General features: G+C 50.7%; 1 protein-coding gene across 3 annotated transcripts in view; it reads left to right on the top strand.

The window, feature by feature from the left end:
* Nucleotides 1-733: 733 nt before the first annotated feature.
* LTBP2 (latent transforming growth factor beta binding protein 2) overlaps nucleotides 734-24,962 on the top strand; it is a 69,368-nt gene continuing 45,139 nt past the window's right edge. For all 3 annotated transcript variants that reach the window (XM_069017885.1, XM_069017884.1, XM_069017883.1), the window contains exons 1-3: nucleotides 734-1,494; nucleotides 8,751-8,821; nucleotides 14,497-14,740. In XM_069017885.1, coding sequence (XP_068873986.1) covers nucleotides 1,040-1,494; nucleotides 8,751-8,821; nucleotides 14,497-14,740 — 770 coding nt within the window. In that variant the 5' untranslated portion in view covers nucleotides 734-1,039. The remainder of the gene's footprint in view (nucleotides 1,495-8,750; nucleotides 8,822-14,496; nucleotides 14,741-24,962) is intronic.

The raw sequence follows: 24,962 nt of genomic DNA, 5'->3' as shown, positions 1-24,962 counted from the left end.
TGTCTTTCTCAGCGCATATAAAGCAAAGCAGTCATTTCAAGTCCTCCCTCGACCTCTTGATACTCAGGCAGAGACAGATGGGGGGAAGAAAGGACGGACATCTATTGTAAGCTCCTGGAATATGTCTCCTGAAAGATCTCTCAGGCTGAAGGACCTGGAGCTTATAGGGTCCTTTTCTAGCCTGGACCTATACAAGGAAGATTATAAAGCCTGAATGGGGTTGAGAGGATCTAACAGCTCTGGAGCCAGCGTGGGATAGCCAACAAGGCTCTTCCCATTGCCGTGCCTTTCTCCTGACAGATGCGATCCAGATCAGCTCCAGAAGTCCCCAGACGCTGAGGGGCAGCGGTGTATTCCTCTGGCATCCGTGTCTTCTGCTCCGTGCACCCAACAGCCGGGGCCGCTCCACCTTCCCAGAGTGTTCCCAGCTGCGGCGGGGCCCGGCGGGTCGCTGCGGGCCGGGCGTCGGGGCGGGCTGCGGGGACTGCAGGCCGGCTGCCGGGCCGGCAGCGGCCGGGTCTCCCTGGCCAGGCAGGGGTTAAGGCTTCTCTGTTGTAGTTTGTTTCCCTTTGCCAAAGTGGGTGTTGCTGGAATGTCTCCTCTCCTAAGAAGGGGGGCCGAGCCGTGTCCTCTGGAGAGGGGGGATGTCAGCATCAAAAAGACACAAAGGGGGAGGTTTCCAAAAATAAAACCCTCCATCCCCTCCAGGCGCTGCCAGTGCCAGAGGCAGGCGCGAAGGTGCTTGGAGCTGCCTGCGGAGCGCGGGATCTCGCTGGCAGCCCGGCGAGCGGGGCCGGCCGCCCTTCTCCTCTTCCTCCTCCTGCGGGGGCCGCCCGGCAGCCCTCGCCCCTGCCTCAGCACTGCTCTCTGCCTCCCCGGCCCCGGTGGGCGGCAGGTCCCGTCGGAGTCCCGGAACGGGATGGGGCGGTGAGCGGGGGGCGGAGAGCCGGCGGTCCCCGCTGCCCCGCGCCCGCCGGGGGATGCCAGCCGGGCGCTGAGCGCTCCGCACCGCCCGTCTGCCCCGCCACCGGCTGACACCATGCGGGGCGCTGCCGCCAGCCTCCTCCCGCTCACCTTCGCCGTCCTCCTGGGCTTCGCTCGCTGTCGGCCGGACTCGGCGGCTAGGCTGGAGCCGGGGACCGGGGGGGCGGCGCGGCTGCGGAGCCGGGGGGCTGCCCTGGGGGCGGTGGGCACGGCGCACAGCCTGTCCCCAGCGTCCCGGTCCCCTCCACCGTCACGGCCCCTCCCCGCCGCCCTCCACGTGGACCGCGGCTCGGCGACCGCCGCGGGGAGCCCGAGCGATGCCGACGGCCGGAGGCAGCGTCCCGACCGCAGGCTGCCCACGCCCCGGGGCCAAGCGGGCGATGCCGGGCTCGGTCCCGGCGCGGGACAGAGGAACAGGCAGGACTCCTCCCGCCAGCGCCAGGGCAGCGGGCTGAAAGCGCGAGTCGTGCCCCGGGCGAAGGAGCCAAGCGGCAGAGGGAGGATGGCGGGGTAAGTGCTGCGGCCGGGGGGCATCCTGCCGGGGGTGCGTAACGTGAGCCCCGGTGGTCCCGGCGCTGGGGAGCCCCGGACGGAGGGGCCGGGTCCCATCCCGAGCCTCGTGCTGCATCCCCTTTTCCATCCCACGGGCGCTCCCGGCGCTGCCACGTCCCCCGAGGGATGCCGGGGCAGTGCTCCCCCGCGACCGGGTCCGGAGCGGCGTGGGAACCCACTCGATGCTCGCTGTCGTGCGGCGCGTCTGTCCCGCGCTTGCGGCCGCGCCGCTCCCAGCCACTCGCGGGTGCGCGGTGTGTGTCGGTGTGCGCGCAGGCGTGGCGTGGAACCCGAGTGTGCGTGGGCCGCCGGGCCGCCGTCTGCCAGTCGTGGGGGTGTGTGGTTCGGGAGTGTTCGGATGTAATACCCTTCTGGCAGATCAGGGCCTCGGCTGGCAGACAGCTGCGCGGCAGCGGGCAGAGTGTCCCAGCTGCCCTCTGGAGCTGCCCACGGCCGTCCTGGGAGGCGTGCAGGGTGGGGGACTCCCGACGGGGATGTAGTATGATTTAGGTGGTGCAGAGGCTGAAGGGGCTTGCTTGGCTCTCAGGGACGGAGTGTGTCGGCTGCCGCTCTTGCTGCGGGTACCTGCCCTCTTGGCTCCTTCCTCCCATAATGGGCCCCTTGTAAGCACTCCACGCCGCAGCTTCCCATGGCTTCAGTTGGCTCAGCCGAAGGAGGCTTCCTATGACTTGCCTGGCAGGTCTGCTTCCAGCTCCAGTCTCTGGCTGCAGCCCTGTGGAGGTGGAGGGGATATCATATGGCGAGGCCAGCTGCTGTTGTGAGGGGAGCCTGCGAGCGGGACGTCTGGCGCAGAGCTGATGTACTCTGCAGCCCAGGGCCCCTTCCTCTGCAGTTCCCCCGCTGCTCCCCCGTGGCTGATGCCCTTCGAGATTAGCTCCTCTGCCACCTGGGCAGGGCTACCAAAACCATCGAGCAGGAGTTCGGCCAACCCATGTGGCATTGTGTGTGTCCTCTCTCATATAAGCCTTGCTAGGGGGATTATGGGGGCAGGCTCTGGGCTCACAGCCCTCTGACATAGGCAGAAATGTCTTCTGCTAACATCTGGTGGGAAGCTTCACTAGAACACAAAAGGTCTGTCTCTGACTTTTCTCTCTCCCCTACTCATCTCCTTGCAAAGTTTTGAGACAGAAATATTTTATGTGCCACTCTGTGCTCTTTCCTTCAACAGATCCGCAGAAGCACCAGGTTTGCTCTACTCCCATTATGTTTGATACATAAAGTATCACTAAGAGCAAGGCATATAGGTTCTAAGCTTACCCCGTTCATTATCTTGGCTTGTCAGCCACCCAGAGAAGGAGTCTTGGGAAGATCCAGTCCTGCTCAGTCAGATTTCAACTTTTTTGGGCTCAGAAAGATTTTACCCTTTCTGCAGTTGGAATGCTGTCAGTGTTGCTTTGGGGTCATGTAGCAGTTTGGTTGAATTTGAGTCATCTGATACGTAGCATGTTTGTTTTCAGACTGCAGCTGCTTCTGGTGACAACAGCTGGCCTGTGCTGCTCTCAGGAGCATGCGGGCAGCCCCAAGGTTCACATTGTGTTCAGAAGAGCACTGAAAGAGCTACTTTTTGCAAGTAGCTTTCATCCCTTAATCCACGGTGTAAACAGGGATGACTGGTCCAGCAGTTACACACAGTTTACCTGTTATCATCCATATCTGAGAGTGCCATTGCCTCCAAGCTTAAAGGAAGGAAGACCTGTGTTCTAGTGCTGTGTTTCTCATGCAGGCTCTGCTGCACTTTCTGCCTCTGCTCTGCACTGGAAGATCAAGGTTGGGGATACAGAGCTTTCTCCAATCCCCGAGATCTTCAGTTCTGGAAAGGGCCTGTAATGGCTTTCTGTCTGTTCTGGAGTCCAAAGCGGCACTTTTGAAACTTCTCTATAGCCTACTGTCTTTGGAGCTTAAGAGAAAGCCTAGCTGAAATAATTGTCCATGTGGAACAACATGGTGTTGCTCCTCCTCATGGAAAGCTAGCTTCTGCTGCCTCCAGCTGTTCTGTGAGACTGTGTCCTTCCACCTCATACATCTTCTTATGCCCCTTGCTGCACCAGACACATTTTCATCCAGGAAACTCAGGGCCCCTAAAAACTTCAGTTTGTGATGTTCCATTTTTTTGCTAGGTGGGATATTTTCTGTTCTGCTATTTACACTGAACTCCTGCTAGTCTCAAGTATGACTACCTTCATTTTCCCTTACGCAGGTAACTTTGCAGGCACACTAAACCCTGGTGCTATTTATTTATACAATTATTTTGGTCTAAAATCTCAGCTCTTGCATGTGTTGCCTTTCCAGATTCCCAGGTACCAGGCAGAGAGTCCCATACTCATTCTTTCTCCCTCCCATTTTCTTTCTGGGCATTCTGCACCCCAGTTCACATTTAATTGCTGTTGTAGACACCATCTGTGGCTGTATAATCCTGCTTTACCCAGGCTTTGTGGCATATAGGTTCTTGCTGCAATGTGTCTATAGGATTGCTCAGGAGCAGAGGCAGTTAATGCTGATGTGGACTTGGCAGAGGGCTTTCAGTGACTCATCGATGCCAACAGCCTTTTCCTAGTGTTCTTCACTGGGTCTGACTGCAAATATTTCATACGCATTTGGATGAAGTTCACTTTCCTGCAGTAGAAAGGCAGACCTGATGATCTAACGGTCCCTCTGGCCTTCTGTGAGGATGCTGTAAATGGCCTGAATGGAGTCAGCATATCTGGCAGCATAGAGTTCTGTGTGAAGCTGAAAGATGATGCATAGATTGCTATTAAAATAAGTGGTGAAAAAAAGGGTTCTACTGAATGCTTCAGAAACAGTATGTGATCATCGCTGTAAAAGCCATGATCTTACTACTGTTTTATTGTTTTCCCTCCCCTGGTGCCCTGTTATGGTTGCTTGGTTCTTGTCTAAGATAACAACTGATCAGCCCAAGTGTGATCCTGATGGTGGCCTCTGGCTGCAGCAGCAAAGGAGGGGATGACGGAGTGGCTTGCAGCAGCTCCTTTGCTCAAGTCAAAGGTTGTGCCAGTGCATCCAATCAGGGCTATGAATGGTACTTCTGGAGGCTTCATGGCACTGGCTGCAGTTCTGTAGGGAGTGTCAAGGAGATACCTATCCCATAAAAGGAGCAGGCCAGTGAATAGTGTCTGGGAGCTCCTGGGCACCAAGCTCAACATGCCAGGGACTATACCCGGGCACGGATGGTGCATGCTAGCCACAGAATGAAGAGCAAGCTTGGTTTGCAGTTGCTTACTGCTGCCTGTGCTCTTTGGAGACCTCAGGGTGCAGCTGGCACTTGAAGCAGAGGCTGAGATGTGGGTCCAGTGCCTCACTCTGCATTTTCCCAGAAATGCACTGAGCTATGCCTTAGGGTTTTCTCTGGCACTGTGGCTATTTAGCTGTCTGAGTTATTCGATGCCCTTTCTCTCCGAAAAGGGGGAGCTGGCTACTGGAAATGATCTCTGTCTGCTTTGGTCTGAGCCGGGCTAGGGACTGTTTTGGAAGGTGTTAAGTGGCCCATGAGCCCTGTAGCAGTACAGTGTTAAAGGCAATCAAGTCTCAGTGCCTTTGAATGTTCTCAGCAATGTTTCATTTCCCAGGATATGTGCTAGGTGACCTGACCCTTAGGAAGACAAATACATTAATTAACCTATTCCACTGGTAAGGAGACAGAGATAGGAAAGACCAATTGTTTGCTGAAGGCTTGTTTTGGCATCAGTGTTGGGGCTGGGATTAGGGCATCCCATGGAGCATGACCTAGTATGAGGTTCAGTGGAACTTCAGCTTGCAAGACCCATGTGAGAACATGTCTTCCCTTCTGCTCTGATCTGGGACTGTGTTGAGTTTCCTTCCACCTGGGAGACCTGCTGACCCCTCCACATGGCCACCCATTCTCTGGTTCCTCTGCAGCCCAAGCTGCTCTGGATGAGGGTGAGAGTCGTGCTCCCATTTCCTTGCTGCTGTGCTTCCTGTTCCAAGGGGTGGGTAAGCAGGAGAACAGCTGGATGTTAAGCTCGGGCAGCTGCTGAATGCTTCAAAGTTATGAACATGGTTCTGGCTTAGGCCATTGTTAGGTCTGCCAGGGGCTTGGTGTGTCCTCTTGCCTGGCAGGTCCTCTTGCAGGTCCTCTTGCCTGGCAGCTCTGCCTGCTGCCTTGGAAGCCCTTGTTCCCTGTGTGATGAGGGGTGATCAGAGGCTGCTAAGTGTCCGCAGGTAGCTCCTCAGATGTGTCACCTGTTGTGGTGATACAAGACCTGGAGGGACCCTGCCACTTGTTTGTTCTCCAGACGCAGCGCTGGATGGAGAGGCCCAGGGCTGGACATGCCCCACAAGGGGCTCATGTTTGACACACATCTTTGCCTAAAGTGTTGGTGGTGTCATGTGCAGCAGGACAAATGGATGTGGAGGCCACCACTCTCTCTCAAGCACCATCCCGCAATGTTGTAACCATGCCATGCTCCTTAAACTTCATGGGATTCATTCTGAATTATTTGTAAGTCAGTACAAACTGCATGGTGTTCAAACCGGCAAATGACAACAAAATGCTTTAAGTAGAACCAGACGTGCTCAGGAATGGGTCCCAGGCAGCAAAGCTCCCACAGCTATTTTCCTGCAGCTGATGCTCTTGCTTACCTGTGCCTCATGCTCTGTGAGGTCTTGCTCACTGGGCTTTCATCAGGAAATTGTCGTGGTTCTTCTCTACCCTCCAGTACTACGTACATGTCATTCCTTCCAACTGCTCACTTCCAGTATTGGAGGTCCTCCTTGCCTCCATCTCTTCCCATTCCCTCCTGCAGGACGTTATGGTAGGAAGGAACATTCCCATCCAGGTACTCCTTCAACCCCTGCCAGGTTGCTCCCCTCTGCGTGTGCTGGGCTGTCCTCCCTCCAGGAGCATTGCCCTGGTTGGTGCTGGCATATCCCTTCAGCCGGGGCTGGCAACTCATGTCTGGGGTTGGCAGTGACACAGAGTGGCTCTATTAATGAGAGGTTTTGTGCTGAACCCAACAGGGGCTTCATGACTTCAGGAATGATTTTGTCTGCTCAGGCTTGGGCCCCTGTCTGTTGTAATCTCGTGTCTTTCTTCCTGTGACCTCTGGCTTGATGTTGGCATTGACAGCAGCTACCAACATGGTCCCTCCAGCATGCCTGTGAGAGATGTAGATAAAAGTTAAACTTTAATCCCATGAAGAACTAATAGTATGATTCAAGGCCAAAACAGCTAAAAAAGTAGCTATTTTGCCTACAAGAAACATGATTATCTGGATAAATTGAGGTGGGAAAGGGCAAGGGGTTTGCTCATTGAACAGACTGAATATGATTTATGAGGTGTGTTTCACCTGTGCCAAAGGAAGAATGAGAGCTGTGACAGTCTAAGCAAAGATGCTTATGCTGCTGCTTGGAATAGAGTCCCTCACTGAACCTTAATTACCCAAAGACCTGCTCCAGCTCAATGGTTTTCTCTTTTTACTGATCAGGACACCTTAAAAATGTTAAAGGCCTTGTGGGCTCTTATGCAGTAAGTAAATAAAGGATTTTTTTTTTTTTGCTGGATGCTTTCTGGGAATGTCTTAAAGAACAGACTCATACATCTCTTCGGGTTGACAGACAAAATGCTGGAAATTGGCACTGTTGCCCTGCCAGAGCAGATATGAGTGGGTGCTAGAATTACTTCAGCTTGTTCTGCTTGCAGGAAGCCACACCAAGGGAATTTAAGTGCTTTCTCCCTATAAAAATCTGCCCAGATTAATAAAACACTGATCCTGAAGGACTATATAACACTTTAAAAATGATGTGGCTTCTCAGACCACTTCTCTTTCCCACGAGGAGTAATTGTACCTCTACAGGCAGCTTCATTTGTGAACGCCACTGTCCTTGGCTCTCCTAAAATGTGAGCCCCACAGCTTGAGCCCTGGCAGTTCTGGAGTTTCATCTCATGCCATATGGATGCAGGAGTCAGGAGGATGCCATTTCAGAGCAGGATCTTCCTCTGACCCTACTGTGTTCATGTTAAAGTCAACCCAGAAGACAAATGTGCATGTTACTGTGGTTCGTGTAGATTAAGTCAGCAGCTCCCACTGCCTTGTCCAGCATTAGAAATAAACCATACTCCCCACTTCATTTCCAGAAGATTTCCAGAGCTTTCAGGCTGTTTCTACCTTTCTATCTTGTCACAACTGCTCTTTCTCGTCTACCTAGACATGCAAAAGTTACCTGTTCCTAAAATCTTCCTTCCGTGATGAGTAATACTCTTGGAGAGCACCCTAGAACTTGTTATTCCTTCTCATTATAGGCACTTAAATATGACATGTGACCAGAGGAAGCAGCATTAGCTGCCTGCTTGGGCATTGCAGAGCACCTCTTAGAGGCCCAGCACCATCTATGATAGCTGTATGTTGTCAGTCATCCCTACCTGAAAACACATAAGAAAGGAGAGGTGGGGAGGATGTCATTTATATAACGGCACTCAAAAAGTTGCTGCAACAAAATCCTGGATTCAACACTCATGGAAATTATTTGAGCATCTTGGAATTAGTGTAGCTCTGTGCACATCAGGTAGACACAAATTTCATAGCACCAGAGAGTCCTCAGCCCCCTGGGTCACTGCGCTAGAGACAGATAACAAATGCAGGACCAGGGTGCTTGCAAAGGGAGAGCAAGCTGGGGAGTGTCCCACCGTGAGGCTTCTGGCGTGCCATCCCTCCCAGGGCAGGGCTGAGCAATGAACAGCAACAGGCAGCAGCAGTTAGGTGGAGAATGAAGTGTTGTCTTCGGCTGAAGCAGCTCGGGACATTTGCGGAGGCGAGATACTATGACCAAAGTTGAAATTGGGCCCAATTTACACCCCAATACCACGAAGGATGATGAGATCTTTAATGATCTTTGGCTGCTGGCCTCCAGTTGCTCTCAAGAGGAAAATGGTTCCTCTGAGCACTGTGCCAGGAATCCAGCATAATGCCAGTTCAAAAGGGAGCTACTCTCTCAGGGATCGCTCACACTGCAGCATTCACAATCCTTGGGGGTTTCTTTTCCAAGCACTTAAACAACTCAGCCCTTGTCCCATTGGTTTTGATCTCAGTTGCTGGTCCATCTGGAAGGAAATATCAGATGCTGCAGGAAATAATTTTATGGGTGACTCAGAGGTGATGGCTGCAGCAAGACCTCAGCTTCCCTCTCTCCTAACCACGCTGCTTTGTCTCTTTGCTTAGGCCAAATGTCTGTGGCAGACAGTGTTGCCCAGGATGGACCACAGCTCCAGGCACAAACCGCTGCATCAAACGTGAGTATGACAGTCTCAGCCAGTGCGAATCTCAGGATGCACCCCTAAAAAGTCCTTGAATACTGCTGTGACCCCACGCATATCCCATGCACTGTGCCAGGGCAGGAGATAAATCATAGGGTCTGTGGAGGCAGTGCCACAATGTTGCTGTGGGACTGCCAGGGTGTAGGTCAGCTCTTCCTGTCTGCTGGCAAAGTCTGAGTATGTGAAGTAATTGTGGTTTTACTTCATTATTGTTATTAGTGTCCATCCATGGCAGGATCTTGTTGGGGCAGGGCACTGCAGTGGCACATTTATGTGTGCGTTTTGAGCCTTGGGCTCTCACTTGTCCTGCTTGGAGCAAAGACAGGTCTGTGAAAGTCACAGCAGCTGGGAACCAGCAGACTGGACCAGTGCTCATGTGGGTGAGCATTGCTGATGCTGAGCAGGGAATCAGGGCTGCACATTATCTGAGTGCTACTAAGGAAAGCAATTAATGGATTTGGCACAAGGGCTGGGATGGGTGGGGATGGAGCGTGGAGCAGCACGTGGATGTAAAATGGCAGTGAGGTGCAGGGTGCTCCTGCAGTGCAAAACTGCCTGGCCAGGACCCTCCTGCCTACCCACAGAGGAAGTATTAAGTGTTCTGCTCATCCAGGCAGCCCTGGTACCACCCTGTGGGCTGCGGTTGTTGTGGGCTCCCTGACTCAGCACTGGAAGAGAAGTTGTTTGAGTAGGCACCAGTAGGCACCTGACAAGCGAACTGTCATCTTCATCCTCAATAGCTCCGCAGCCACAGACTAGCCCCTGCTGTGACCCCTGTCCCTCAATAACAGGGTTGCACCCCGCAGCTCATCCGTGGGCCTTCCCAAGGGACTGCTGGCCCCGTGCACCTGCCTGATCCCAGGGAGGTGCGGGGCTGCCTGCGGTGCTTGGTCAGCTGGGAAGACAGGGAGCACAGGCAGCAGGCTGGGTGGGAACACCCAACCCAGAATAGCCGAGAGGATCTGCCTTTACTTGAGTGGCAGCAGCTGCCCAGATGTTAAGCAGGGAAGGAGGTTCAGCTTTGTTTGCCGCGGGATCTCACGGCGCTTTGGCTGTGCTGGGGTAATTGCATTAGCAATCGCTGTTTGGGAGCAGGGGGCCAAGGGCTGACTCACCTCCCTTCTCCCTCTCCCTGCCGACAGAAGCCAAACGGTAGAGAGCGTGCTGTGCTGCCAGACAGTGTCTGTAAACACAGCGCGGGGCCAGCCATGGCAGCATCTTTCTCTCATTAGGGGTTTTGGTAGGAGCAGTAGATCTGGGCTTGCAGCCACGCAGGCTGCCTAGTGATTGCTCAGGTGCTGAGCCCTTGTTCCCAAGGATTCATTAAAAGGACAGTGTCAACATGATCGGGCCTGACAGTGTCCCCCTGACAGTGGATGGTAAAGTTCAGGCAGGACGTAGGTGGAGACTGGTGATGTGTAAACATAATTTCATTCCCAGCTACCTCCCTCTCTGGGCTTTTCTGCTGGAGTTCAAGCTGCTGGAGACATTCAGCTGTTTTTAAAGCTGCCAAGGCAAGCTGGACAGCCCATCCCACTTAAGTTTCTGCACTGTAATGCTGTTTAATGTCTGTTCCCATGGTCTTTGATATGTGGCATATAAAGGAAGTTAGTGGGGTAGAAATGCAGCCAGAGGGAACCTCTTAAGAGTGAAGCATGCTTCCATGCCATGAATTGGCATTCAGGTCCTGGACAGATCCTTGGTTTTCAAGGATTTGAGCCTGGGTACAGGAGAGAGGATAGGTCAAATTGTTGCCATAATCTACTTCCTCTCACCTACCAAGGGTGGTGGTTTCTTCCTTTTACCCGTGCTTTTCTAGGCGCTTTACTCTTTCAACATCCCTGTGTATGACTTAACTCCAGCCTTAGGGAGGTGTCTATCAGCATGTTCCAGATTTGAGGACCAAAGTTGCAGTGAGGACTTGTGGAATTTTCAGTCTGTACCTGGGAAGATGAAAAAGAGAAATATCTTTCCTTGGAGCAACAACATCTCCTGGGAAAGTGGAAATGAGCTAAGGGAGTTTAGGAGCAAGACCTTGCCTATTTGCAGCAGGCTTGATTTCTACCCACATCCTGCCAGGTCATCACAGTGAGCTGCATACAGGGGCTGTATGCTGTGAGGCTCCAGAGGTCTTCTCATAGAAGGGGCCATTAGGGATAGTGAGCTGCATCTGAATGTGGCCCTGAAGGGTTCAACCTCCTGCCTGTTTAACTTTGTTCTGGACTAAGACTCTGGCCATTATGTCCTTAGTTTGGTGGAGAAGAAACCTGAACACACAAGCTGGCCAGAAGCCCTCTTGCCCACATTTTAGGGGCTGCAGTGGCTTCGGTGTACACTGGTCAGTAATTTAGCTGCTGCCTATTAGCTCATCATGCTCAGCCTCCCCACGTCAGTTTATCAGCCTCCACTTTCATCAGCATTATTCAGGAAGGTTCTTTGCTGCTTCCAGAGATAGCACCCTGGGCTGGGCTGGGAATGCAGCCTGAGCTTTTTTCCCGGCGTGAATATTTTAAAGTTTAAAAGAAACGTTTTTAATCAGTATGTCAGGAAGGACTAAATAAACTAATGCACTTTCTAACCTTACACAGATGGTCTTGCGGTTAAGATGGTGCATAAAGGTGCAGGGATTTCAGGCTGACTCTCTGGCTCCGCTGTGGCCTCGAAGTGTGACTTCAGGCAGTCTCATTAGCACCTGGGGCTTTTCCACATCTGCAAAATGACATTCACGTGCCTCTTCTTTTGTCTTTCTTCTGAATGGTGGCTATAGGGTTTTTTGAACCCTGGCTGTTCTTCACTGAAATTCTGTTTCCTCTCTGTTATTCCTGCATTGCTGTTGATCTACCTCCCTGTCACTCTGTACAGCTCTCACTTGTGTTAAATTGTCCATCCCTTCTGGGTGTGCTCACACAGTCAGAGCTATAAGTTAGAACTGAGTTTACATACATAACTTTTCCATGAGAAAGTGGACTAAATCACCCCAGTGGTACAAGTCCTTCAGCACCTTCTCAGTTTTCCTATGGAGGTCCTAGCTGACGGACAGGTTCCCCTGAATTTTAAATGGAACTGCACAGGACCTGCTTACAGTGAAGATCTACATCACTCTCCTAGATGAAGAGTGTGAGCAGAGCTGCAGGGACTCAGTAATTGAATGTCACCTTGCATGTCATTGCTCTACCCTGGGCCAGGTGTGCATGTAAAGCAATGCAAGGCTGAACTTGGTGGCATTCCCCTCTGACAGGCCTAGCTGGGTGGTCAGAGTCATGCCACAGTCATCCCTGCTGTGTGACCTTCCTGGGAGGACTTACCTCATGCACTGAAGACTAGACAGCACCAGACTTGATCTGTGAGGGCACTGCTAGATATTCTTGAACAAACTAGGTTTGCTATTAGTGATACTTCAGCAGTGCTCCAAGTCTTATCCTTTTATTAAGAGTTTTGAGATTACTATTTTTGATTTCCCTAATCCCCAGCTCCTGAAACAGGTGATTACATGAGACTTCAGTGAGAAGAAATGAGTGCTTGTCAGCTTAACAGAAGCTGTTTATAGTACCCTGAGCTGGGGAGCAACATCTCAAAGTGACCCCTGAGGTCAGAAAACAGAAAGCAAAGAGGAAGATTTCAAATATATATATATGTATTTTAACCCTCTTGTTTCTCAGTGTTATGGTTTGGGGGGCCTGAATAGTGATTTCACACACTTGTCACTGGCAGTGCTGCCACTGACCGATTTGCTCTCCTTATATTGCTCATCTCCTATATATAGCTCCTATATACAGCTGAACTGAGTGAAAACCAGCAAATTTTAAAGCTCTTTCAAGTTCTTCCCGAGCCTGTAAAGGCAACTAGGAAGGGGATTAATGCTAGACCTGAAATATTTCAGCCAGGGCAGCTCCCCTTCCATCCTGCTTGAAGAGACCAGAAGATTAATCCCATTCCTTTCTTCCTCTTTTCTATGTAAACTGCCTTAGGGGCTTTTTAGAGTGCCTGGTCACTTATCACCATTCTCCTGCTGAAGGGTACAGTCTAAGGTGACTATGTTGGCGGGAGAGGTTGTGAGAACAGCTGTGGTTCCAGGTCCCAGCATCGTGGCTCTGTAGTATTTCAGCATGTGAAGTGGTTGTTTTCAATGGCAGGCTTCCTGGGCTGGTGGCCTTTGTTAAAACAGGCATTTATTGGGAGATAACAGTAGGGACTGGCAGCCTATTTAAATCACAGCTGAGTTTTGTATTATAAATTACATCAACTTCTGGAGCGCCAGACTTCCCAGAGACGGTTAATTCCTGCCTGACTAGGACCTTGTCCCTGTTCCAGAGACTGCAGTGTTGGCTGATTTATTTTACTGGGGGATTTCATCAAAACCTCTGGCTTTAACCTGTATAGCCCTACGTGACTTGGGGTCTCCTTTTCCTTGAGATCTCCCTCTCTTCCTGAGTGTTAACATGGTAATAAATGTCACATGAAGCATTCCAGTGAGCATATCCCTGATCTAGTTAGGAAAAGCTGATGGCAGGCTAGTTTTGGGATGAGGGAAGGGTTGTGGGGGCTATACTGCTGTGAAAGGAATTCAAGTGTCTGCATAAGGACTTCTCTCACTTGATGACAGCAGGATGATGTATGGATGGCACACAAGCAAGGAGCTGTCTGTGTGTTTGTTGTCCAGAAGCAGTGTTTCTCCCAGGCATGCTTATATCTCACAGGAGTGGAGAGCACAGCCGGAAAGGGAGGGGCATGTTCATGAAAGCCCAGTAGCTGTGTGTGAAGGTGGTGGGATGCCCCTGCAGCCTCCCTGGGACAGTCCTGGGAGAGCAGAAGCAGTGGCTTCATGGATTGAAACCCATTCACAGGGTTTCCATGTGGCTGGAAATCCACCTTGTGTTGTCCAACAAGGTTTCATTACCCTTTGACCAGCTGGCACCTTCTTTCTTTGAAGGACAACACTGTTTTCCAGTGCCTTTTCAATTACCCTTGCTCAGTACAACGAGCCTGGTCCTACTGGAGCAATCTGTGGGTTCCTGGCTGCTGCTGCCTGGGTTATAAACCCAATTTGGCATCTGTTGACTTGGGAAGTGTTAGGGTCCTGTGTATAATTAATAGCACTTTTCTCCCAGGGCGCAAACTGAAGCTGATGTGCTGTAATTAGGAACACACACAGGCTCAGAGGGTGATTGAGGCATAAGGTTAATGAACTGGAAGTCCCCATAGCAGAGGAGGAATTTGAGCACAGTGACTCCAAAATCAGCTGCGGAAGGAAAGCTGAAAAGCACTGGAGGGGACAGACCAGGGGCACTGTGCAAATCAGACCCCAAAATGGACTAAAGGTAACATGCAATACCTTGCTTTGGGAATTAGGACCTATTCCTGTCCAGAGCACTCTGGGTAATGCTGGAGGCCATGTGCTTTCTGCAGGCCATGCTGCTCATTTCTGAACTTTCTGAAATGAGTATGGTTGGAGAAGAGCTCTGCAGACACCCGTGTGGAGAATGGAGGTGACCTCGTGTTAGGGGCCCACAGCAGTTGTAACACCAAGACTGTGAAGGTCACCTGCCTGCAGAGATGAGATGGGACTGTCACAGTTGTGCTGCCCCAGCTGGATGTCACCACCATGGGGCTAAAGTCTCATGTCCACTAACTGCCTTTCTGTGTCTCCTCAGCTGTCTGCGACCCGCCATGCCAGAACAAGGGCTCCTGCAGCCGCCCCCAGGTCTGTACCTGTCGCTCAGGCTTCCAGGGCTTCCGGTGTGAAGAAGTTGTTCCTGAGCAGGAGTACCACCCGCCTGGTGCCGTTGCTGCCTTCCAGCCCCCCACAAGCTCCCTCCGGAGGAGGACCAGCACAATAGGGCGGGATGCCTCCCCGCAAGGGGCTCAGGCGCCCATCCCACGGCACGTCCCAGCTGTGTAAGTCAAACCTCGTTCCTGGCAGGATGCTCTGCCAATCTCTCAGGCAACTAACACCTTGATCAGTTGGGCCACAGTCTCTGCTTCATGAGACCAGGCAACTTGGCTCTTGATGAAAACTCCTGTGGGAGCTGACATAAGGGGGTCAGGTCCTGCTGTCCCTCCAAGGGACTCAGTTTGTATTCAGCTCTTTGTCACAGTTCCCTGGCACACACAGGAATGGGACCGGCTAATTATGATCCCATGAGGAAGTAGAGCTGTGAAGGTCATCAGTTTGCCCTTGTTCTGTTGGGGAATAGCCTTCATGGTAGCAGCAGGGTGGACAGAGGACTGGTGGGTAGATCTCTTTCCCAAGAGGATATGTTTAGAGCAGTATATCCAGGTAGTACCCACAGAAGAGTACATAAATCTGAGCTGTGCTTGTCAGTGCTAGTATTAGCAAAGCAATGACACTCAGAGATATCTCCTGGCAGACTCTAGCAATTATTGAGCCATTTGTTCTGTATTTCTGAGTCATTGTGGTGTGGTTTTGGTCATTTTGGTACCCACGTGGATGCCAGCATACTGGGTACAGAAGCAAAGGTGGAGCTGTTGGAGCTCAGAGGTCCATGCAGGAGGGACTCTGAGGAGTGTGTTAAGGTCAGGATGACAACTGTGGCATCATCTGGTCTTTTGGGTAAGAAAGAACTTAGTGCTTCAGCACACCTGCCTCAGATCAATGCTGAGATGCTCCTGTACCTGAGCTACAACTCCTTCACAAAACATTGTGTTTTGTGATGTCCTGCTGGAGCTGGAGCTGTTTTTGCTGAATGAGGCAGTAAAGATGGGAGAGATGTCTTTCCCTGATAAGCACGATACTGTGCCAGCAGCTTGCTGGGGATGAAGAGTTGAGAGTAGTGCCTGCTGCTGTACAACAACCCACGCATATTGTTTGGTTGGTTTTTTTTAGACCACCTCCACTTTTCTGTAAGAATCTGTGAACATGGGAGCAAAGTGTTAGGCTGCATCACTCCTAAAAGCCCTTGTCTTTCTTGGAGCTGTTCACTCAGTTGCTGGGCCAGAAAGACTGGTTTTGTTGGTAGCCACCAAAGCAGAAAATTTTCTCATGTCTTCCAGCAGGAGCCCCTCAGTCACAGTCAGGAAGACATTACAGCAAATTACAGGTGCTTAACCAGGAGGTAACTTCAGTTTCTCCTTCTCTGAACTTTTGGCTTTCTCTGTCAACATCACTTGGAGCTGCCTGAGGAGAGGGCAAATTGGCCTTCGTTTTTCTGTTTTCCTGCAGGTTGTTTTCAATGTGCCCGTTGCTTCTACAGTAGCAATTGCCTCTCTGTCTCTTTTGAAGCAGAGGTAATGCATGGGCTGGAAACATTTCTAGACCCTTGGTTGTCAACAATTTTGGAGAGGCTCAAATGACTGTCAGAGATTTTACTAGTACCAAGTAGTTCACTGAAGCTGATGTATCTCAGTGCCCAAATGGAAGACTATCTGATAGAAATCAAATTCAGGAAAGGCAGAGGTGATGAAGATCTAAAGGGAGAGGTGGCCAAGCCCCTGTGATTGCTGCTCTAAGAGGGGTTTGCTGCCCAAGTGAGCATGCAGCCCTCTCACGTGCCTGCAATCCTGGGCATTGCTGACAAGTTTCCCTGCAGTGATGACCTCCTCCTACCCCTCTGTGCTGCCACCCTGTGTGGAGGGACTGGAGGGGAGGGAGAGCAGTGTCCTTGGAGATACGGCACCTGTTGAAGGCTTTCCCAGTAAGGAAGATGACCTCAGGCTCCTCACAGAGGACGGAGGGTTGTGCAGGCACTGGCAGAGCATTCTTGTCCAGTCAGTCAGACATAGCGTCTAGTGATGGCTGAACTGGGACTGCTGAATGCCCAGCTGCCCAACGTACCTTAAATCCTCTGGCACTGTCCCAAGGAAATAGGACTCCATTAAGGACCATGCTGTGCTGTTCCTCCTTCCCTCCCTATGGAGGCCATAGGACATCACTTTATCCCATGCCTCAGCAAGAGAATTTGACTATCGTCCTTTGCAATGGCCACAGATAGGACACCGGGACAAGCCCCTTCAGCAGTCTGTCACTCAGTGGAGATTTGGAGGCAGGTGTCTGAGGGAGCCTGTGGGGACTTGTTAGCTGCTGCAGAAGCTGAGAGACCCCCATTTTGTGCTGGTTGGAACAGTGAGTGCTCTGGAGAGCAAAATCCTGGGGGTGTTAGAGGCCCTCCCGGCATGGACTGGCTGCAAATCCTCCCTCTTCTTGATCTCAGCCTGAATCTCTGCCTGGAGAAGTAAAGCCCTGATGGATGATTGTGCGGGTGGAGTTGCACCTCAGCCCAGGAGCTGAGCTAAATGGAAACAGCTTTGTTTTCCTAAGGCTGGAGTATCAGCAGAATTCATATTTATTTAGCAGGGAGTGTTCCCTTGCCCTTTACCCTCAGGATGGATGACCAGATGCCTTTGACTCTGGGCAGTGTGTGTGCAGGGTCCTGTTGCTGCCACCTGAGAAGGTCCCTTCTTCAGGAGTGTTGTGCATAGATCTGTGGCAGCATCTGTGCAAGGGAGCTGTGCTGCCCGGATGGGATGTATGTGCAGGATGATGGCTGCCTGCAAAGCAAGGCATCCTCCCTCTTCACAGACAAGATGTCTGGGACCTGCAAAGCATTTTCCCAGTAATGCAGGCAAGGGAAAAGGACATAGCTGTGGTGTAAGGTGCTGAGACAGTTTAATGCAGCTGGGCTCTTGAGGGCAGGGAACATCCTCTGAGAGGGTTCTGTTTAGGCAAGGCAGTTGCTGGGAGTTGCCTGGTGTTTTCAGGATGGAAAAGGAAGAAGGCTGAGTTGCAACATGCCTGGCCCGCTGATTTCTGATCTCAGACTCTCCTCTGCAGCACCCTGGAGGAGACATCTCCTCCCTTCCTGATGAGAAGAAGGGCTATATGCAGCCATTGAGGATCTGTGGCAAGCGCTCCTGGCTTGGGAACACTGGAAACCTCATGCCAGCAGGAAGGTTCTGCCAAAATCTCTGTTCTCTCTCCTGGAAGTGAAGGATTAGAACAGCAGGGAGCAAGCAAATAGGAGGATCTTGGGTGTGTGGCAGAGGTTGCTGGATGAGAAAGTGTATTTCCCCCCATTTGAAAATTGTTCTTTCATTTGAAAATCCTGTTCTGGTTGTAGTCAAATATCAAGCATGGTCCTTTGCAAAGGGAAGTGGAGCCCATGGGTGGATGCAAAGCTGTCTGCCCTGGGGTGGCCACTTAAAACACGACATTGAGAACTGTGGCTTGGCAAAATCAGCTTGATGAGCTTGTTGTCATTGAGGACTAGCAGATAGAACAAAAAGTTCACTGCAAGGTCACTTGCTTTTTAAAGATGCTGCTCCAAACAGAGGCAGATTTGTCTTAATTGTTAAAGCAGGATCTGGAGCCTCCTCTCTTGCCAGCTTTGAACTTTCCACATTTATGAGAAAATGAGGAGCTTGCTTACTGCCTTACTTGGGTTGCTGACGAGTGTTTCAGACTGTTTGTTCACCATATGTGTAGCACGAGGAGAAGGTCTATATTAGCTACATACCTATTGAATGCATCTTCTGCTCACTTGTGACTGTCACTCAGTTCACATTTAGGAGTGTTACAATTTATTAATATCCAAATATCAGAGAAAATAAAAGCCAGCCCTGGATGAGAAGCATCTCCCTCTTTAAGTGCATTCCTGTGGCATGGGCTGTGGCAGCTTTCCCACTTCATTTGGTATGGGACCAGCCCAGGAGATCCATAGTGCATGATGTTGAATTCCCAGGGTAAAACACAATTTGCCGGCCTTGTGCCACTACTGTGTCTTTATACTTGTTATTTGAATGGCATATTTTGTCAGTGCAGATAAGCCCTAATTGCAGCTTTCTAAGGTGCTTCCCTTTGGCAATGTGGTTTTCACAAGGTGGCCAAACATTTACGTTCCTTGATCCAAAGCCAACTTTGAGCAGATATCTGAGACATTGTTAAAAAATTGAAACTAAAAAGCCAGTGCCAGTCCGGGTGAGAACATGTGAAAAGAAAAATATGTCACTCAGAACAATGAGATCTCCATAAGCTCCAGATCTCGGCCCCTTTCCTGATTTGACATAGTCAAAAGTCCTTGGCAAGCTGGATGAGAAGCCTAAAGGAAAAACTCAAGCTACTCAAGAAGAGTGTAAGTGCCATTTTTCTTATATAAAAATACTCCTATTTTTAAATTACATGATATACCTTCTGTAGTCTGGCACCAGATACAGTTGCTTTACTTTCTAGTGTTTTAAAGCTGTCAGCACCATTCTGGTTTATATGTTTTATGTATTTACTTTCTAGGGGGTTGCATACCCTTCAGAGCAGCAGGAGAATAGCTGGCTTTCAGAGCCCTTTTTTAAACTCCAAATATGGTCTTTACATTAGACCTGGTTCTTCTGCACCTCCTTGGGAGCCATTCCTGTAGCTTAATGCAGCCTTTAGGCAGTTTAAATGCACTTTTCCTTCTAACTGAAAGAAATGTGCTGCTACTGTCAGCTTAATCTGACACTCCATTCAAGAGAGCAGGGTGCAGGGCAAATACATTGTACATGTGGTAGGTAAGGTAGTACAGAAAATCCAGTTTATAGCCTATTTTATATACTATACATATATCATTTGGGACATTTATGACAATACAATTTATATAGCAGTTCTATAAAAAAGAAAGTTGTTAGAAGAGCACTAAGGCCACATGATCAAATGCTGGGGAGGGTTTTCCTAATGCCTGAATTAGGATTGTCATCTATCTTGCTTTCAGCCCCCTTGTGCATGTGGATTACTGCAGTTTCTCATACCTGACTGTGTGTTGCCTTTTTTGGTTTAAACTGGTACTTCAGTAAAATCAAAGCTGTTCTTTTTACTTATGAGTGTTCCCCATAAATCACCAGTGGTAGCAGGAAACAAGGGATTAATTGAAGCTGATTTGATACAAGAAGTGGTTGAAATGAAGATCTAAAAGTCTCTCTATAAAATCTACTTGTTCTCTTTTCCGTTCGTCAGAAGCATCCTGAGAAATGCTGCCCTGAGTGCTTGGTGCTTGGTGGGATTGGTACCCTGCTCTCCACACCACCTCATTTTTTCTCACTTGCGTGAAGGCTCTCATTTAGGCAGAAACTAAACATCTAGGCAGGAATTAAGAAGACATTTGGGCTGGAAAAATAGTATCTGTTACAGCTGAAGGAAAAATATCCTCCATGGGAGGAAGAAATCTGGAGGGAGAGGCTGAGATTTTTCAGCATAGAAGTGAACAGCAAATTAGGCAGTGGGGGGTTATGTGTGTGGTTGCATATGGGGGACTGAGAGTGCTTAGGACTTTGGAGGCAAAAGACCCAAGTCAGATGAATTTTTTCCTGTGCACCCTGGGATCTTGCTCTTAGTCAAGGTATTCTTTATTGCCAGAAAAGATCTTGACAAATTGGAAAGAATTCTGAGGGAGGGAGGGAGGGAGGGAGGGAGGGAGCTGAGGGGAATGGTTAACAGACCCACATCTGCAAAACTGAGCCAAATGTTGGCCTTGGAGGATAAGTAACATACTTGGAGGCTGAGGCTATCAGGACGGGGCACAGTGTAATAGGTTGCCTGTAGCCTTGGCAGGGTGGCCATGGTAATTTTTCAATGGTATGGCTTTCTAAAAAGCAATGTGCCAAACTATTCCAGGGATATAATGGCAGGTTGATAATGACACTGGAGCTTTGCCTTCTCCATGACTTTGGAGCTGTGCTGTTTCAGAGCTGGAGTTCAGGTGCTGCCAAAGCAGGCCCAGCACTCCACATCCCTTCTCAATGAGCATTCTGTGAAACCTGTTCCTCCCTGGTGTGGGTAGTGAAAGCCACATGAGAGAGGTGTAGAGCAGATTTGTGGTCATGGTACTCCTGAAGGCACTGGCTTTGCCATCAGGCATCGTGCTTACATGGCCAAGAGTGCTCCTGGTTCCCAGACTGCCACTAGTCTTCTGGCTAGTGAGCAAGTGGAGGGATGGAGCCAGTGCAGAACAGTACAGACTAAAAATCACCGGGATGCTTATTCTCTGGTCCTTGGCAGGGATGAGACTTCAAGAGTGGATAGCAAAGGTTACATCCCAACTCAGCTCTCATGGACTGAGTGCTGCAGGTGCAGGAATCCTGTGTGTGGCTGGGGATGGAGCAATGTGAGAAGACCTAACCACAGTGAGGTAATAGATCCAAAGGCCAGGGCATCCTGTTGGGTGTTTAACCACTATTTTAGCTTAAAATATGTCTTAGATCTCCAGTGTTCCCAGGATGAGTGGGAGACCACCTGCTGTAGATGAAAAGCCTTCAGTTCTTCAGATGAGAGCCCTACACACATCTCTTCACCCTGTTCCTCTCATGCTGTGTGTGTGTGTTCAGCCACAAACTCTTCACCCCACTCACATGCCTGGGATGAGAGAGGCTTTGCCAGCCCTCTCCATGTCCTGTGTAGAGCAGTGGGCAGGCAGCTGGCTCCCCCCACTCCCAGGCGTGCATGTGGGTGTGAGGATGAATAGGCTAAAGTGTCTTTTCAGGGCTTTGAAGCTGGAAGTCTGGTGAAGGGGGTGGGTGTTGCTAGTCAACAAAATGGAAATGAAACATCAAATATGCTTGTTTTCTCACTGTGTTATGGGGGAGATGAGTGACCTCCCTGCGGCCAGTGTTGAGGTTTCCTCTGCTTAATGCCTCTGCATCAGGTTTCATTAGATGGCAGCCAGCCCCTCACCTCGCAGCTGTTGTGTCTTGGGAAACAGAGGGCCCTTTGAGATGGAGATGTTAGTGTGCTTGTGTGTACAAACACAGGTTGATATGTTGTCCTCTCCTCTTGCATGCCACTGCCCTAAACACAGATCCTTCCCTGACAGGTAGGACCCTGTACTGGGGGGCATGGGGAGTAGGAGGGGGGCAGAGGAGGCATTGCTGTGGTTGGTGGGGGTTTGAAACCTCAGTGGGATGGTCACATTGCATGACTGACAACCCAGCTCTCAAAATATGCCAGCAGCTTATGCCTGGGTTTGTGATGTTGCAAAGGCTGCAGCCATGAGGTGGTCTGCAGTGAGATGGTGGCATTGATGGAGACCTGCATGTGATGGCAGCTGTTAGGATACTTCTGGATGTGTCTCTATTCACTAAGGTGTGAGACTGCCTGTGTGACTGCATTTGGCAGCAGTGCTGTGTGCCCGTTGGTTGTGCTGCTCAACACCAGCCCCTCCATGCAGCAGGGGAGCCAACTGAGGCAGCTTTCTCATTGTTTCAGCTCAGAGGAGTGTGCAGCTGAGCACCACAGGCCAGCTTGGGCAGTTCTGCCAGAGAGGTGGTAGCTTGCCTGGTCTCCCTCACCATCTAAATTCCTGTTTTAGTCTATGGAGTGTTCAAGGTATGGCCCAAATGTGGCATTTGTAATCAGGTAGCCTGGCATGTTCCCTCTGCTGGCTTCACTTGAAGCTCAGAGCAGTTGCAGGCTGCATTTTTATTTTTCTGAAAGACATTGGCCTGCACTTCAGCTCTGGAGACAAGCCGATTACAGACAGCTCTTTATCACATTTGGCATTTGGAAATCATGATTCTGGCCATTTTATGGGTCAGCACTAAGGTCTGATGGATCCAACCATGAGCACAGTCTGCAGCTCCTGTTGACCACTTGATGCCATGCCTTTGTGCAGGGCATGTTTCTGCAGCCTTGCTGGGCCAGGCAGGTGCTGTTCCCATGCTTGGAGAGCTGGACTGCTTCCAGGGAGTCAGTTGCTCACTGCCTAATACATGAGAGCAAAGAAGAGCACTCAACAGAGTGGCAGGTGGCATGTGTGGCACATGTGGCAAGGGAAGGGCATTTAATGTCAGTAGAGAGCTGTGTGGAGGCATTTGAGCAGCCACTTTGGCTAAGGAGCAAATTGGATACCAAGAGACTGGTTAAAAAGAACCTGTTAGTTGTCTGTGAGCTTAGAGGGGTTCAGTTACATATGTGGTGTCTGGCAACTCCTGAACAGATAAAATTAGAGTTCACAGCCTCTCCCTCTTTGTTCTCACACAGTACGTGGCAGGCTGGGAGCCAGCTAGGACAGTCCTGCAGCACTGGCACTGCTTTGGGGGCCAGAAGAAGGAAGATGCCAGGGTGGTGGTGGTAGAAGAGTCTGAGCTTGGTGGCATGGGGCAAAGCTGGTGACTTTGCTGTCCCAAGGACTTGCACATCTGTTGCTACAGTTTGTAGTGAGAGATTCAGAGAAATCTTGGCCAGCCGCCGGCTCGTATGTCAAGTGGAGCAGGCAGCTGGAGTTACCAATGAAACATGGCACAGGTGAGAGCCCAAAATAAGAGCCATGTGGGCTCCATGACAGTTTCTTAGTAGCTGTGGTAAGGGATAGGGTGGCACCTGGGTGCTGGACTGATATGGCTCTTGGCATGTGAAGTGGCACTGAGTATGATGTGGGGCAGGGAGCCTGACACATGTTCCTGGCCCTGCAGCACCACTTTGTGAGTGCTGTTTGTGCCCTCCCACACAAAGGCAAAGGATGTCATCAGTGACACTCTGCCAACAGCAGCTCTAGAGGTCTTGAAGGGGAATAAAGATTTGGATGACTTGCACCTTGATGTCCCTGTGATGGTCCAGGTGCCTGTGTCTTGTGTCCCATCTCACATGACATCTGGCTGTAGGTGTCTGTGAATTTGGCACAAAGGCACCGAGTGGTCATTCCTGTGGCCTTCATGGTACATAGATTCTGCTTCGCTCTCCCAAGAAGGTCTTATGCCTGTGGGATGCTGGTAGCTACTTCTCCTATGCAGGAGAACTTCCCTTGCCTTCCACCAAACGCTGGGGAGTACAGGCTGCAGACTTCAGGGTCTCTCTCATTTGAATGGGAGGTACTAGGGCTGAAGACAGCAGCAGGAGGGATAGCAGGCAGGTTTCAGTGGTATTTCTGCTGCTCCTGGAGATAATAAACTGAGCCAGGATTTATGGACATAATGTGGGTGGGCTTGAAGTCAGGTGCCTTGTATGGTGTGGTTTTCCCTCTCCTCCCAGAGTCTTAACAGAGCTGTCTTCCTTGTCAGCATGTTTGTGAGCTAATTGATAATAAACTTGAGTGCTCTCTCAGCAATGCCTCTCCTGTGCTCCAGGGCCTGCGGACTGAGCCATGAATTCTGTCTGCCTGCTGAGGAACCTGTTTGGAGTCCAAGAAAGGGGAAGTTTCTGGTTTGTGGTCAATTTACTGCTTTCCAAGGCTGGCTGCTTCTTTCTCCCCCTGTAGACACACATGGTGTTAAGGCTGCCCATTCTTCTGCGATGCTTTAGTGGAAAATCAGCAACTGCTGAGCATTACAAAGGGGGAAGTGAATCACTGATTTTGGTCCCTGTGGCCCCAAGCAGGGAGAGCATCTTGCCAGGGACAGGCAGATGGACAAGACAGACACCAAATATATTGTTCAGCATTTAAAATCCAGGGGAGAACCTGCCTGTTGTCCTGGCAGGTTATCAGGGGCTGAGCATGACTCAGTCCCTGCCCTGGCTGAGCCCTCTCATCTTGGAGATGCACATGTAAGCTGCGGTCTGGAGGAGCTGGGATGGACTTACCAGTGCTGCAGTGGCTCCCCTGCATGGGACTCTGCTCCCAGCCCCGTGGGCAGCACATGTCCTTTCTGGGTACCTGGAGGCAGGAGCTGCATCCCAAGCAGCAGGCTCATTATATTTGGAGAGATGGAGCTTGTTGGCCCCTGGGATGGGAGTTTCTGGACCCTGGGAAGATGGTTTCTTCTCTGAGAGCTGCTTATCTTCAGATTTGTTTTGGCCAGTGTTATTGTTGGCCTTCTGAGAATTGCTCCTTAGGTCTCAATAGTCCCTGTCATCTCTTCCTGATGTTCAGCATGGCAAAGATTTGTTTCCAGCTGGAAGAGTGAATTTCAATCCTCATCTGTCCAGCCCTTGCCTTGTCTGGGGTTAGTGCCCCTCCCTGCTGACTGCACTGCCCAGGACTCACTCTCTCCACAGTGCCTCAAGCCATCCACCCTGCTGTGGTCTGTCAGGCTTTGGCTGGGGAGAGGGCGAGGCAGGCTGGATGAAAAACCAGTAATACTCTTGTGGTACTTGGCTCTGCATTTCCTTTACACAAATAGAAAAAAACCACCATTTCCCAGCTCACTAGCAATCTGGCCAAAGTCAACAGTTGGATGAAGAGCGGCCGATAGAAGCTAAATCCAG

This window comes from Aphelocoma coerulescens, chromosome 5 (genome assembly GCF_041296385.1).
Source record: "Aphelocoma coerulescens isolate FSJ_1873_10779 chromosome 5, UR_Acoe_1.0, whole genome shotgun sequence".
In the NCBI taxonomy this organism is placed as follows: domain Eukaryota; kingdom Metazoa; phylum Chordata; class Aves; order Passeriformes; family Corvidae; genus Aphelocoma; species Aphelocoma coerulescens.
Note: the sequence above shows the minus strand (reverse complement) of the source record. Positions and strands in the feature narration are given on the sequence as shown.